This window comes from Electrona antarctica (assembly GCF_951216825.1).
Source record: "Electrona antarctica genome assembly, chromosome: 3".
In the NCBI taxonomy this organism is placed as follows: domain Eukaryota; kingdom Metazoa; phylum Chordata; class Actinopteri; order Myctophiformes; family Myctophidae; genus Electrona; species Electrona antarctica.
In genome coordinates, this window is record NC_136808.1 from 27,454,751 (window position 1) to 27,468,777 (window position 14,027).

Genomic DNA, 14,027 nt, shown 5'->3' on the forward strand with positions numbered 1-14,027 from the left:
CAAAACAATGATTTTTTTTTAATACGTTTTGCCAAAGTTTATGTTTTCGCCATTGAGAATGCATTTGGCGTTTAAATAAAATAATTCAGAAACTATAAAACATTTCAAAGTAAAAAGTTCCAGCATGCGTCTCCACAGTCAGCTGAATTATAAAAAATGTTAATGGATTTCTAGGTGAAAGTGATTTTTGGGCAGTTTTGCGTGGGCTCTCAAAGTGTTTTAAGACATTCTATGTCTAAAGCCTGCTGCTCAATGCATCTCTCCACAGCCTGGCCATCTGAGGGACATCCCAATGGCGTCCACTGCTGAGATTCAGAATGCAGAGGACTACAAGGAAATCTTCCAGCCCAAGGCAGCCATCTGTATGTCTGCTCAAATGTGTAAACCAAAAAATATTTTGTTAAATTTTGCTCCGAGGCCTATTTGAGGGCGGTAATCTGCAGCAATTCGGTATTGTAGTCCGATGTCATTTTGTAGTCCTACGCTACGTGGCACCAGCTCCCGTCCGCTTCTCATTGTAAATGGCAATATCTAAACGTGTGAATCTTTTTACAATAACGTTATTTTTCAGAAAGGAAGCCATTGAGGGTTAAAATGGGTCTTAATGCTTCCAACTAGAGTAGAATTATTAATTAATTAATTAATTATTGTTTTGTAGGACCCGGAAACAAACCGTAGGACCCGGAAGTATCTCTGGAGGGGGGGCGCTTATATCACTGCTAAAATACTGAATTGGCTGATAACAATCCGGAACAAATGTTTTCTCAGAGTTTCATGCCGACGTTAACGGAATCTCCCATTCGCTCCAAGATTCCGAAGTATTGTGAGCCAAAATGGTCGGTGTGTATGTGGTATTTCGGATGTGTCAGCAATTACATTAAATCCCTGAAAAAGGCCCGAGGGTTTAACAGTCAGTGCTTATGGGTCAACTTGACACTCTTGGAGTTTATTGAACACTCCAGCATGTGGTACTATTGTGTTGACTTTGTTCCTGAATCCCTCTCCTCTTCCCGTCAGCTCGCACCCCTCACAAGTTCAGCGAGCCTTTCCCTGCTCCGCTCGAGGAAGGTGAGTGAACCAAAGCTCTACACTGTGTGCTCCGTAGGAGACGAGCTCCTTCATTTAGGTCCTGCAACTATCGATTCACTTTGAATAATCCAGAAGTGCATTTTTTTTAGAAGTTTAAATTTGTATTTTTCTCTCTATACAGATAGGTTTGTGGTGAGAGCCAGCCAAGTGTCAGATGTTATGACACCAATGCCCGACAAACAGCAGGTGGGTGTATTGGTACACATTCTTATTTACAGTATAATTTTGTGCCCAAGACGTCTGTGGACGTCTTTGGTATTACCGCACAGGCAGAGCCCAAGACGTCTGTGGACGTCTTTGTAAAAAAAAAAATAATAATAATAATTTTATTTTTAATCCAAAAAATCAAAACAATGATTTTTTTTTTTAATACGTTTTGCCAAAGTTTATGTTTTCGCCATTGAGAATGCATTTGGCGTTTAAATAAAATAATTCAGAAACTATAAAACATTTCAAAGTAAAAAGTTCCAGCATGCGTCTCCACAGTCAGCTGAATTATAAAAAATGTTAATGGATTTCTAGGTGAAAGTGATTTTTGGGCAGTTTTGCGTGGGCTCTCAAAGTGTTTTAAGACATTCTATGTCTAAAGCCTGCTGCTCAATGCATCTCTCCACAGCCTGGCCATCTGAGGGACATCCCAATGGCGTCCACTGCTGAGATTCAGAATGCAGAGGACTACAAGGAAATCTTCCAGCCCAAGGCAGCCATCTGTATGTCTGCTCAAATGTGTAAACCAAAAAATATTTTGTTAAATTTTGCTCCGAGGCCTATTTGAGGGCGGTAATCTGCAGCAATTCGGTATTGTAGTCCGATGTCATTTTGTAGTCCTACGCTACGTGGCACCAGCTCCCGTCCGCTTCTCATTGTAAATGGCAATATCTAAACGTGTGAATCTTTTTACAATAACGTTATTTTTCAGAAAGGAAGCCATTGAGGGTTAAAATGGGTCTTAATGCTTCCAACTAGAGTAGAATTATTAATTAATTAATTAATTATTGTTTTGTAGGACCCGGAAACAAACCGTAGGACCCGGAAGTATCTCTGGAGGGGGGGCGCTTATATCACTGCTAAAATACTGAATTGGCTGATAACAATCCGGAACAAATGTTTTCTCAGAGTTTCATGCCGACGTTAACGGAATCTCCCATTCGCTCCAAGATTCCGAAGTATTGTGAGCCAAAATGGTCGGTGTGTATGTGGTATTTCGGATGTGTCAGCAATTACATTAAATCCCTGAAAAAGGCCCGAGGGTTTAACAGTCAGTGCTTATGGGTCAACTTGACACTCTTGGAGTTTATTGAACACTCCAGCATGTGGTACTATTGTGTTGACTTTGTTCCTGAATCCCTCTCCTCTTCCCGTCAGCTCGCACCCCTCACAAGTTCAGCGAGCCTTTCCCTGCTCCGCTCGAGGAAGGTGAGTGAACCAAAGCTCTACACTGTGTGCTCCGTAGGAGACGAGCTCCTTCATTTAGGTCCTGCAACTATCGATTCACTTTGAATAATCCAGAAGTGCATTTTTTTTAGAAGTTTAAATTTGTATTTTTCTCTCTATACAGATAGGTTTGTGGTGAGAGCCAGCCAAGTGTCAGATGTTATGACACCAATGCCCGACAAACAGCAGGTGGGTGTATTGGTACACATTCTTATTTACAGTATAATTTTGTGCCCAAGACGTCTGTGGACGTCTTTGGTATTACCGCACAGGCAGAGCCCAAGACGTCTGTGGACGTCTTTGTAAAAAAAAAAATAATAATAATAATTTTATTTTTAATCCAAAAAATCAAAACAATGATTTTTTTTTTTAATACGTTTTGCCAAAGTTTATGTTTTCGCCATTGAGAATGCATTTGGCGTTTAAATAAAATAATTCAGAAACTATAAAACATTTCAAAGTAAAAAGTTCCAGCATGCGTCTCCACAGTCAGCTGAATTATAAAAAATGTTAATGGATTTCTAGGTGAAAGTGATTTTTGGGCAGTTTTGCGTGGGCTCTCAAAGTGTTTTAAGACATTCTATGTCTAAAGCCTGCTGCTCAATGCATCTCTCCACAGCCTGGCCATCTGAGGGACATCCCAATGGCGTCCACTGCTGAGATTCAGAATGCAGAGGACTACAAGGAAATCTTCCAGCCCAAGGCAGCCATCTGTATGTCTGCTCAAATGTGTAAACCAAAAAATATTTTGTTAAATTTTGCTCCGAGGCCTATTTGAGGGCGGTAATCTGCAGCAATTCGGTATTGTAGTCCGATGTCATTTTGTAGTCCTACGCTACGTGGCACCAGCTCCCGTCCGCTTCTCATTGTAAATGGCAATATCTAAACGTGTGAATCTTTTTACAATAACGTTATTTTTCAGAAAGGAAGCCATTGAGGGTTAAAATGGGTCTTAATGCTTCCAACTAGAGTAGAATTATTAATTAATTAATTAATTATTGTTTTGTAGGACCCGGAAACAAACCGTAGGACCCGGAAGTATCTCTGGAGGGGGGGCGCTTATATCACTGCTAAAATACTGAATTGGCTGATAACAATCCGGAACAAATGTTTTCTCAGAGTTTCATGCCGACGTTAACGGAATCTCCCATTCGCTCCAAGATTCCGAAGTATTGTGAGCCAAAATGGTCGGTGTGTATGTGGTATTTCGGATGTGTCAGCAATTACATTAAATCCCTGAAAAAGGCCCGAGGGTTTAACAGTCAGTGCTTATGGGTCAACTTGACACTCTTGGAGTTTATTGAACACTCCAGCATGTGGTACTATTGTGTTGACTTTGTTCCTGAATCCCTCTCCTCTTCCCGTCAGCTCGCACCCCTCACAAGTTCAGCGAGCCTTTCCCTGCTCCGCTCGAGGAAGGTGAGTGAACCAAAGCTCTACACTGTGTGCTCCGTAGGAGACGAGCTCCTTCATTTAGGTCCTGCAACTATCGATTCACTTTGAATAATCCAGAAGTGCATTTTTTTTAGAAGTTTAAATTTGTATTTTTCTCTCTATACAGATAGGTTTGTGGTGAGAGCCAGCCAAGTGTCAGATGTTATGACACCAATGCCCGACAAACAGCAGGTGGGTGTATTGGTACACATTCTTATTTACAGTATAATTTTGTGCCCAAGACGTCTGTGGACGTCTTTGGTATTACCGCACAGGCAGAGCCCAAGACGTCTGTGGACGTCTTTGTAAAAAAAAAAATAATAATAATAATTTTATTTTTAATCCAAAAAATCAAAACAATGATTTTTTTTTTTAATACGTTTTGCCAAAGTTTATGTTTTCGCCATTGAGAATGCATTTGGCGTTTAAATAAAATAATTCAGAAACTATAAAACATTTCAAAGTAAAAAGTTCCAGCATGCGTCTCCACAGTCAGCTGAATTATAAAAAATGTTAATGGATTTCTAGGTGAAAGTGATTTTTGGGCAGTTTTGCGTGGGCTCTCAAAGTGTTTTAAGACATTCTATGTCTAAAGCCTGCTGCTCAATGCATCTCTCCACAGCCTGGCCATCTGAGGGACATCCCAATGGCGTCCACTGCTGAGATTCAGAATGCAGAGGACTACAAGGAAATCTTCCAGCCCAAGGCAGCCATCTGTATGTCTGCTCAAATGTGTAAACCAAAAAATATTTTGTTAAATTTTGCTCCGAGGCCTATTTGAGGGCGGTAATCTGCAGCAATTCGGTATTGTAGTCCGATGTCATTTTGTAGTCCTACGCTACGTGGCACCAGCTCCCGTCCGCTTCTCATTGTAAATGGCAATATCTAAACGTGTGAATCTTTTTACAATAACGTTATTTTTCAGAAAGGAAGCCATTGAGGGTTAAAATGGGTCTTAATGCTTCCAACTAGAGTAGAATTATTAATTAATTAATTAATTATTGTTTTGTAGGACCCGGAAACAAACCGTAGGACCCGGAAGTATCTCTGGAGGGGGGGCGCTTATATCACTGCTAAAATACTGAATTGGCTGATAACAATCCGGAACAAATGTTTTCTCAGAGTTTCATGCCGACGTTAACGGAATCTCCCATTCGCTCCAAGATTCCGAAGTATTGTGAGCCAAAATGGTCGGTGTGTATGTGGTATTTCGGATGTGTCAGCAATTACATTAAATCCCTGAAAAAGGCCCGAGGGTTTAACAGTCAGTGCTTATGGGTCAACTTGACACTCTTGGAGTTTATTGAACACTCCAGCATGTGGTACTATTGTGTTGACTTTGTTCCTGAATCCCTCTCCTCTTCCCGTCAGCTCGCACCCCTCACAAGTTCAGCGAGCCTTTCCCTGCTCCGCTCGAGGAAGGTGAGTGAACCAAAGCTCTACACTGTGTGCTCCGTAGGAGACGAGCTCCTTCATTTAGGTCCTGCAACTATCGATTCACTTTGAATAATCCAGAAGTGCATTTTTTTTAGAAGTTTAAATTTGTATTTTTCTCTCTATACAGATAGGTTTGTGGTGAGAGCCAGCCAAGTGTCAGATGTTATGACACCAATGCCCGACAAACAGCAGGTGGGTGTATTGGTACACATTCTTATTTACAGTATAATTCCATTTTCTAAGAGTAGATGGAAAAAAAACTGTCTTTATACAGCAGCAGTGTTTTTTGCCAAAGGCACACAAAAAATGGCTGCTGGAAACTTTACTTTGTATTCAATTATTTTATTTGACTGTACCCTTTCTTAATCTTGAAACAGAAGTAGAGTTTTAGTTTTGTCGAACGGTATACATTTTGCTCTCTTATGAACTGTTGAAGTAAAAAAGAATATTATTATTATTATTGTGGTCTTTCTAACCCCCGTTTTGATGTTTATCTCTAGCTATATCCAGACAGGTTACCTGTCTCTGAAGCTGGTCTTGAAGCATTTCTGGCCCCTCATCTCAGACACACTCAAAGCACCACCATCTGTCGGAGTGGACCTCACACGAGAAGAGAGGTGATTATCTCCAGCTTGGCACTCATCTAAACATAATTAAATTAATTTGATTGTTGCTGGCAAAGAAGACTTATTTGTTTGGATGCTTGATAAACAACGCCAGTGCATTTGGAGGCTTAACATCGGCCTGGCAGAGACAATACATAGATAAATAATGAGGACTAGCAGATTGGCGTATGACCAGCAGTGCAACAAAGTCGTAGAGTCTCTAGTCTTTGTGACTTTGTGGTGAAGTTCCTCATTAATAATCTAGTGTTTTAAACGTATTATTGTATTTTGCACCACATTCAGAATCACAGTTTTTATTTTAAATAGGAAAATGACAAATCGACGGGAACCCGTTTTGGTGTTTTAACCAAGCATTATTTAGCTATTGAAAAATAGCAGATCTACAAGCTCATAGCGTGCCACCGAGTGGCGCGCTACGAGCTTGTAGGTCTGCTATTTTTGAAAAATCGTGAAAATGTGGCACAAATATTTGAATATATATATATATATATATATATATATATATATATATATATATATATATATATATATATATATATATATTCTTTCAGAAGACTTTCTTGTTTTATTTCGACATCGGGCCTAAATGGGTTAAAACATGTTTGGTTGTTGTTTCTTCAGGCACGAGAAATGCAAGGCCTGCCATAAGCAGCTCAAGAATCTAAGTAACGTGGTGAAGAACAAGGCTGACCAGGTGGGGCGACACGGCAGTACCTTCAAAGAGCTCCAGCTCCTCCTGTCTCCGGTGGACTATTGAAGAACAAGGCTGACCAGGTGGGGCGGCACGGCAGTACCTTCAAAGAGCTCCAGCTCCTCCTGTCTCCGGTGGACTACTGACACCATCCACTTTGGGATGCTGGTCATGGACCAGCCAATTGTGAGATGTTGGTAGCCGGGGAGCCAGCCAGCCACCCGAAATTTTAGAGGACCTGTGATGTCGTGACACTTTTTATTTGTTTTTTTTTTAAATTTGGTCATTAAGGTCCACAGAATGAGAGGTCTGCTCTGCCGGAAATATCGCGCAAAAAAGTTATGACATTTTTTGTATACCACACCATACAAAGAATGATGACATTTTGCCTTATATTGGTTAAGTAGCATGTCTGAATCCATTCCAAGCATTAGTCTTGTCAAGGAGTGTTTTTCGTGCAAAACTAATGCTTGGAATGGATTCAGAATCATGAAAACCCCCCTAGTTTGACACGTCACATGCTACTTAAAGTATTATGACATTTTGCCTTATATTGGTTGTCTATGGTGTGGTATACAAAAATGTCCATAACTTTTTCTATTCCGCAAGGTTTCCGGCAGAGCAGACCTCTCATTCTGTGGAGCTTAATGACCAAGTGAATAGAAAAAAAAACACAAATAAAAAGTATGACCTGTGTACTCCCACAGATGTAGTGTTGTGCCTGACTCCTTAAACTGAGCAATCAATCATTTGAAACACACATTAGGGTGGATATTAAGGGCCAAACGTTGAGATGAATCCATACAATGAATCCATCCAAATTCTTCTTCCGGATCATCACGCGACGCCTTCAAGCCAACAAGCTGCCTGATTTGTACACTTTGACCCTTACACTGTGTGGTCAATAGGATGTTATAGTTTTGATGACTTTTTTTTTTCTCCACTGCAGATTTTTTTATATATATACTGTGTATGTCTTAAATAAATAAATTATCACCACTATGCTTAACAATGCTCTTTATTCATGTATTGTCTCCGCTAGGCCGAAGCTTAGAGTATATATGAATAGATACCTCCCATCCACTTGCATTAAGTTGCGCATGAGGCGATTTCACTCCTCCTTCCGGGTAGGAACAGAGTGCCTTCTGGGCTGGATTGGGTGCAAACACATGAACGCGCTGCCGTTGACCATCATTGCACGCGTTCAAGTATGAAACAGCGCTCGCGTGTCATCAATGATAGTCAACGGACCAGCGCGTTCATGTGTTTGGGCCAGTGCTGAAATACCAAATTCGGCCACTGTCCATTTCGCCTCAGGGTTTCCGCCGGGTGCCGTCTAGGGCCGAAGGCATTGAGGAGCTCACTTTTCTAGTTATTCCAATCCTACCCCCAGATTGAAAATTCAATCCCTTCCCTACCCAAAGTTTTTACATTGTCCTGACAATAATTTAAATGCCATTAGGTCAGGAGGCCGATGAGGGGGCTAGGGGCCTTGAAGGTTTCTAGTCTATTTGTAACAGTGATGGAAATGCAATCATAGCCTTTGTTTTGGTTCTTATTTAAATACAAACTGATGCCAAAACTTAAAAGAGCATGTTCAACCATAGCTCATTATAGGTGGATGCCATTACTGTCTACTTGAAGTCCAAGACTACTTTTGTAGAGGTTTGGGTTGCCATGATGTAACTCCAAATGTGGACAAGAAATAATAATAAAAAAAAAAATTGCTCCAGTGATTAGAAATTGATCGTCTATAGATGTCTATGACATCATGATTATGACATAATTGATGGTAATTTCAAACAAGATTTAAGACGTCAAGAAGAGATGTGCTGATGTCAGTCTGTTTTGATTACATATCCTGGGTGCACAGGCTACCTGTCCTAGACAAGTGGGCTGCTCCAGCAGAGAGACGCAAGAGGGCAAGTCCCTGAAATAGATGTGGCACCCTGCAGTTCCCCCCCCCAGCCGATGACCAGTCAGCTATACTACAGCTGAATGAAAGCCGGTTCACACAGGATGTCAGCGCCCTGTCCTAATGTCCTCGGGGACCCCCGTGACCTGGCAGAGGAAATCAAGAAGCTACGACAAACTGAGATCAGACAAATGATGATGCGTTTCCCCAATAATCGGCTTATTATTCAGGAGCAAGGTGATGGCCAAGTTACTTTTTATAGGGCAACTGTTCAGGCCACTGATCCCGACTGGCCTTTTGACCTGAAAGAAATTGACATCATGGTGAGCTTCCCAGTGAGTTATCCTCAGGAGATTTTCACATTAGACATACCAACTGACCAGGCTCTGCCATCAGTAATGGGAAGGCACGTACAACGGGCATCGCTGGAGTGGCTTCAAGCCAAGCACGCAACCAATCGGTTGATGGGAAAGGTGGAACTACTGCTCCGGCCATTTCTTCGCTGGCTGGACCGTAGCTTGGAGAGACTCTACACCGAGGGAGCCAGACAGTTGAAAAAAGACATGGAGTTAGAGAGAGCTGGATTACAGTTTGTGCCGTACCAGGAGCTCCAGGCAACGGTGTGCAAGTGCAATGAACCCCTGCACCCCGTCTCCCACATTGCTGTCCACGAAGACGAGAAGACGGAAGGAAACGGGACATCAGCAGATCAGGGGAGACCAGGCTGTGATGATGAGCAACAGGAGGAAAGGGACAACAAGGCTCATCTACTTGCGGAGAACATTAGGATCAGCGATCCCCGCAAAGGCACGGAGGTAAAGCTACTGGGCCTGAGGCTGGGAGAGGGCACGGCTACCGTAGTGGCCAGACGCATCACCATTTGTCTGCAGTGCAATAGGTGCAAGGTGATGGCAGACCTGACCCTGAGTGGGAGGACGCCTTGCGTGGCTCAGTGTGAGAACTGCAGCGCTGGCATCAATGCCACGTTCAGGCCCAGCATGCTCCACCACTACAGTGACGTCCTGGGCTACCTGGACCTGAACAATGCCACTCCTGTTGACCTCGTGCTTCGGGAATGTGAGCTCACGGCTGGATGCCTGGGCTGCTCTCAGGATGTCCCTGTACAGAGCCTCTGCTACGGTCGGGCTAAGGATTTTAATTGCGAGCACTGCCACAGCAAACTCAGTATCCTCATTGACAGCACAAGATTCCAGTACATTCAGCTGCATTCTTCTTCTAACACAGCAGACTTGAGTGGTGGTTCAGGTCTGAACTATCGGAGAAACATACAAGACCCTGCTGTGCAAAGGGGAAAGCCACTGCCAGAAAATGGAACCTGCATGCATTATAAACAAAGCCACCGCTGGCTAAGGTTTCCTTGCTGTGGCCGGGCCTATCCATGTGACGTGTGCCATGATAAGGACCAGGACCACCTCATGGAACTAGCCACCAGGATGATCTGTGGCCACTGTGCCAAAGAGCAGCCATACACCAATGGAAAGCCTTGCATCGGCTGTGCAGGCATGATGACAAGAGGAAGTGGCGCCAGCCACTGGGAGGGTGGGTTGGGCTGCAGAAACAAAGTAAGAATGAACAGGAACGATAGACACAAATATGTTAACGCTAACAAGACGGTGTCACGGAAAGCAGCCAGTGAAAAGAAATAGTCCACAACGGAAAACGGATTTAAACCAGTAAAGTGTTCCTTGGAGCACAGGTGGGTCTCTGCCAGGTTTGATTGATTGAACATTTTATTCACCGTATGTCAGGTAGGTTATTGCGGCCTCCTGCCGGTGGCCCTATAACCGGCCAATGAGAAAAGGGGGACTTTTCTTCCGTGGCCTATTGGAACTGTGCGTGCAATATTTCGCGGAAACTACACACTGAGTTCATGATTTGAGGCATTTTGTTCAGAATGGACCAATCCTGCAAACTTTGGAAGCCAAAGTTGTAATATGTAATAATGTAATATGGAAAATCTGATCCGTGTTGAACACATGAATTCTATAGGGTAACCCGGTCAAGTTGGCACCACGGACATGTGGGCACCAAAACCATCTGGGCACCTGGATGAGTGGGCACTTGGACAGCTGGGCACTAGGGATATGTGGGCACTAAAGACAACTGGGCACCTTTTAACAGTTATAACTACTATCACAATGTAGACAACTTGGAGTCGTCACGGTCACATACACATTAAATGTGTGTAATGGCTCTACCTCTAAATTTGTTGGGGTTGGTAGTTGGTACATAGCCTTTTCACCAGAATCACGCACGCACACACACACACACACACACACACACACACACACACACACACACACACACACTGTACTTGCACTGCAAGTACATTTTGAATTCCGGACTTTTATATGGAACAGAGTTTTGCAACACAACATTGCAGTATTGATACCAAAAAACTGCCTAAAAATGAAAACCTGTGATGTGAAAATTAAATATGTTGAGACGGTACACCATGTTGTGTTCTTATGTGAGAGATATAGGAATGAGAAGCAGCAGATGTTTATGGAATTGGCAGTCCAGGGCCTCTAAGTATTCTCCTTTAAGTCTATTTTTACACCCGAGGCAGAATGTTGGAAGAACAGTCTTGAATTTTCTCCACTCCACTGATCTTTATCTAAAAGTGTAGGGAAAGTATACCCATCGCCTGTGGAGGGCAGTATTACACTTACACTCGCCTGTGTACAGCCTGCCAGAAGCCAAACGAAGAAGAAGAAGACACCGGAAAGGGAAGTAGGTTGTTTCATGTCCAGTGTCCGGCTCCGTCTTTTTGACAAATCTAGAACTTCCTGTTTGAGAGCTAGCAAATTTAAGACATCCGGTTGCTTTCAGAATAAAAGTACTGTTAATTAAATAATTATTACATTACATTATTAGTATTATTATTACATTATACAGTTATTGTAAAGACACACATTATGTTTCTGTGTAAAAATAAGTAATTAAATAACGTAAAAAAGGTATCTAAATGCTAAAATCTAAATCTAAATAAAAATGCTATTCACTGGAGTGCATGGACTTTATAAAGTGGACACTGGACAAAAGACGGCTCCGCGAGGCAACTGTTGTGTCATATGCACGCGTTCAGGGAGATGTCCTCTACCACACCCCTTTCTCCGCTAAGCGGGAGAGGTGTAAAATTCCGAGCAGCAGACCTTCTACTGGTGTCAACGGTAAAAAAAGTGCCGTTTCCAGACCCAGAGTGGACACTGGACAAAAGACGCCTCCGCGAGGCAACTGTTGTGACATACGCACGCGTTCAGGGAGATGTCCTCTACCACACCCCACTCTACGCTAAGTGGGAGAGGTGTAAAATTCCGAGCAGCAGACCTTCTACTGCTGTCAAATGTAAAAATTGAGCCGTTTCCAGACCCAGAGTGGACACTGGACAAAAGACGGCTCCGCGAGGCAACTGTTGTGACATACGCACGCGTTCAGGGAGATGTCCTCTACCACACCCCACTCTCCGCTAAGCGGGAGAGGTGTAAAATTCCGAGCAGCAGACCTTCTACTGCTGTCAAATGTAAAAATTGTGCCGTTTCCAGACCCAGAGTGGACACTGGACAAAAGACGGCTCCGCGAGGCAACTGTTGTGACATACGCACGCGTTCAGGGAGATGTCCTCTACCACACCCCACTCTCCGCTAAGCGGGAGAGGTGTAAAATTCCGAGCAGCAGACCTTCTACTGCTGTCAAATGTAAAAATTGTGCCGTTTCCAGACCCAGAGTGGACACTGGACAAAAGACGGCTCCGCGAGGCAACTGTTGTGACATACGCACGCGTTCAGGGAGATGTCCTCTACCACACCCCACTCTCCGCTAAGCGGGAGAGGTGTAAAATTCCGAGCAGCAGACCTTCTACTGCTTTCAAATGTAAAAATTGTGCCGTGTCCAGACCCAGAGTGGACACTGGACAAAAGACGCCTCCGCGAGGCAACTGTTGTGACATACATTACTACATTAGGACCCTTCAAACACAGTGCCATTGAACCTACTACCTTTACTTTGAAGTCTTCAGAATGGGACACTGTAAACTCCTTAAGAGTCAAAGGAAATAAATATTTTAAGAGGTATGAATGGCAAGAGCTGTCAAGGAATCTAATCCATACTGTATAATCCGTTTTGTTAATCACAACTTTTCTACCGCTGTCGTTAGAAAATCAAGCAAGCCATGTCTGACAATCAATGGCGCCTGCCGGCATACTTCATGTGAGATGACCCTCAAAATACATCTCCATTCATTCGAAGACGGCATATTTCATTACACTGGCAACATATATCACACAAAGGACAAATTGAGAGGTAGATACATTAGAAGCACAGAGTGTGCAAACTTGGGTAGATCAATGAAGAACCGATTTGCACATACTGCTTACATTGAGGCATTGAACAATGCAGACCCAAAGTCTTTAATAGCTGGAAATCGTAGTGGAGTTGGCAAAGACACTTATTTGTACAGGCAGGTCAAACATGATTATTATTAAAGTTAGTCCCCTTAAGGTTATATGTTTTAGTGAAGCAGGAGTGAAACTGTGGCACAATGCGACGGCACAATGTGCCGCATCATGGGTTGCCACAGGGGGGATCATTAAGACTAAACTAACAGAGAAAAGGATTTTGTATTATGAAATTATAGTAAGTTAATTTAGTTCATCAACTCCTGTTGCATTCATGATCTCTGAAGAACATACTCAATCGGCTATAGAGGAACTACTCACGCAATTGAGATGCAAAGAGAAATAATAATAATAATAATAAAACTTTATTTGTATAGCACCTTTCATGACATGAAACGCAGCTCAAAGTGCTTTACACAAAAAAGAAAAGAAAGGCAGGGCATAAACAATACAGTGAGGACATGAATAACATTTTTTTTAAAAGACAGATAAATCAATTAAAAGCAAGGGTGTAAAAGTGGGTCTTGAGCTGAGCTTTAAAAATGTCTACAGAGGCTGCCTGTCGAAGGTACAGTGGGAGTTTGTTCCACGCCGTCGGCCCGTAGAAGCAAAAAGCTGCTTCCCCGTATTTTTTAGTTGCCATTTTTTTAGGCAAAGCGAGCAGGCCAGCAGTGGAAGACCTTAGGGGGCGGTTTGGGACATATTTCGGCAGGCAGTCATGTAGGTAGGAAGGTGCGAGACCATTGAGAGCTTTATAAACAAGTAAAATAATTTTAAAATCAATCCTAAAAACAACCGGAAGCCAGTGCAATGAGGCCAAGACTGGAGTAATATGTTCTCTCATCTTAGTTCTAGTTAAGACTCTGGCTGCTGCATTTTGGACAAGTTGTAATCTGTCAGTTGATTTCTTAGGCAATCCAGAAAAAAGTGCATTGCAGTAATCAAGCCGAGAAAAAACAAAGGCGTGGATTAGCGTTTTTGCA

General features: G+C 42.8%; 2 protein-coding genes across 17 annotated transcripts in view; both read left to right on the forward strand.

Annotated features, from left to right (window-relative positions):
• The window catches only part of LOC306920780 (uncharacterized protein), a 28,738-nt gene extending 21,028 nt beyond the window's left edge, over positions 1-7,710 (forward strand). For 12 of the 16 annotated variants that reach the window (XM_079497657.1, XM_079497672.1, XM_079497671.1 and 9 more), the window contains 14 exons: positions 269-380; positions 1,018-1,068; positions 1,211-1,275; positions 1,706-1,817; positions 2,455-2,505; positions 2,648-2,712; positions 3,143-3,254; positions 3,892-3,942; positions 4,085-4,149; positions 4,580-4,691; positions 5,329-5,379; positions 5,522-5,586; positions 5,895-6,011; positions 6,642-7,710. In XM_079497657.1, the coding sequence (XP_079353783.1) occupies positions 269-380; positions 1,018-1,068; positions 1,211-1,275; positions 1,706-1,817; positions 2,455-2,505; positions 2,648-2,712; positions 3,143-3,254; positions 3,892-3,942; positions 4,085-4,149; positions 4,580-4,691; positions 5,329-5,379; positions 5,522-5,586; positions 5,895-6,011; positions 6,642-6,668 (1,056 nt within the window). In that variant the 3' untranslated portion in view covers positions 6,669-7,710. The remainder of the gene's footprint in view (positions 1-268; positions 381-1,017; positions 1,069-1,210; positions 1,276-1,705; positions 1,818-2,454; positions 2,506-2,647; positions 2,713-3,142; positions 3,255-3,891; positions 3,943-4,084; positions 4,150-4,579; positions 4,692-5,328; positions 5,380-5,521; positions 5,587-5,894; positions 6,012-6,641) is intronic. The other 4 variants (XM_079497667.1, XM_079497660.1, XM_079497659.1 and 1 more) reach the window with 4 other exon arrangements.
• A 1,020-nt stretch (positions 7,711-8,730) lies between these two features.
• LOC306919721 (uncharacterized protein) lies at positions 8,731-10,293 on the forward strand (the record flags this gene model as incomplete). Its single annotated transcript, XM_079496275.1, has 1 exon — positions 8,731-10,293. One exon carries the CDS (start codon positions 8,731-8,733, stop codon positions 10,291-10,293), a length of 1,563 nt encoding a protein of 520 aa, XP_079352401.1.
• Between the last annotated feature and the right edge of the window lie 3,734 nt (positions 10,294-14,027).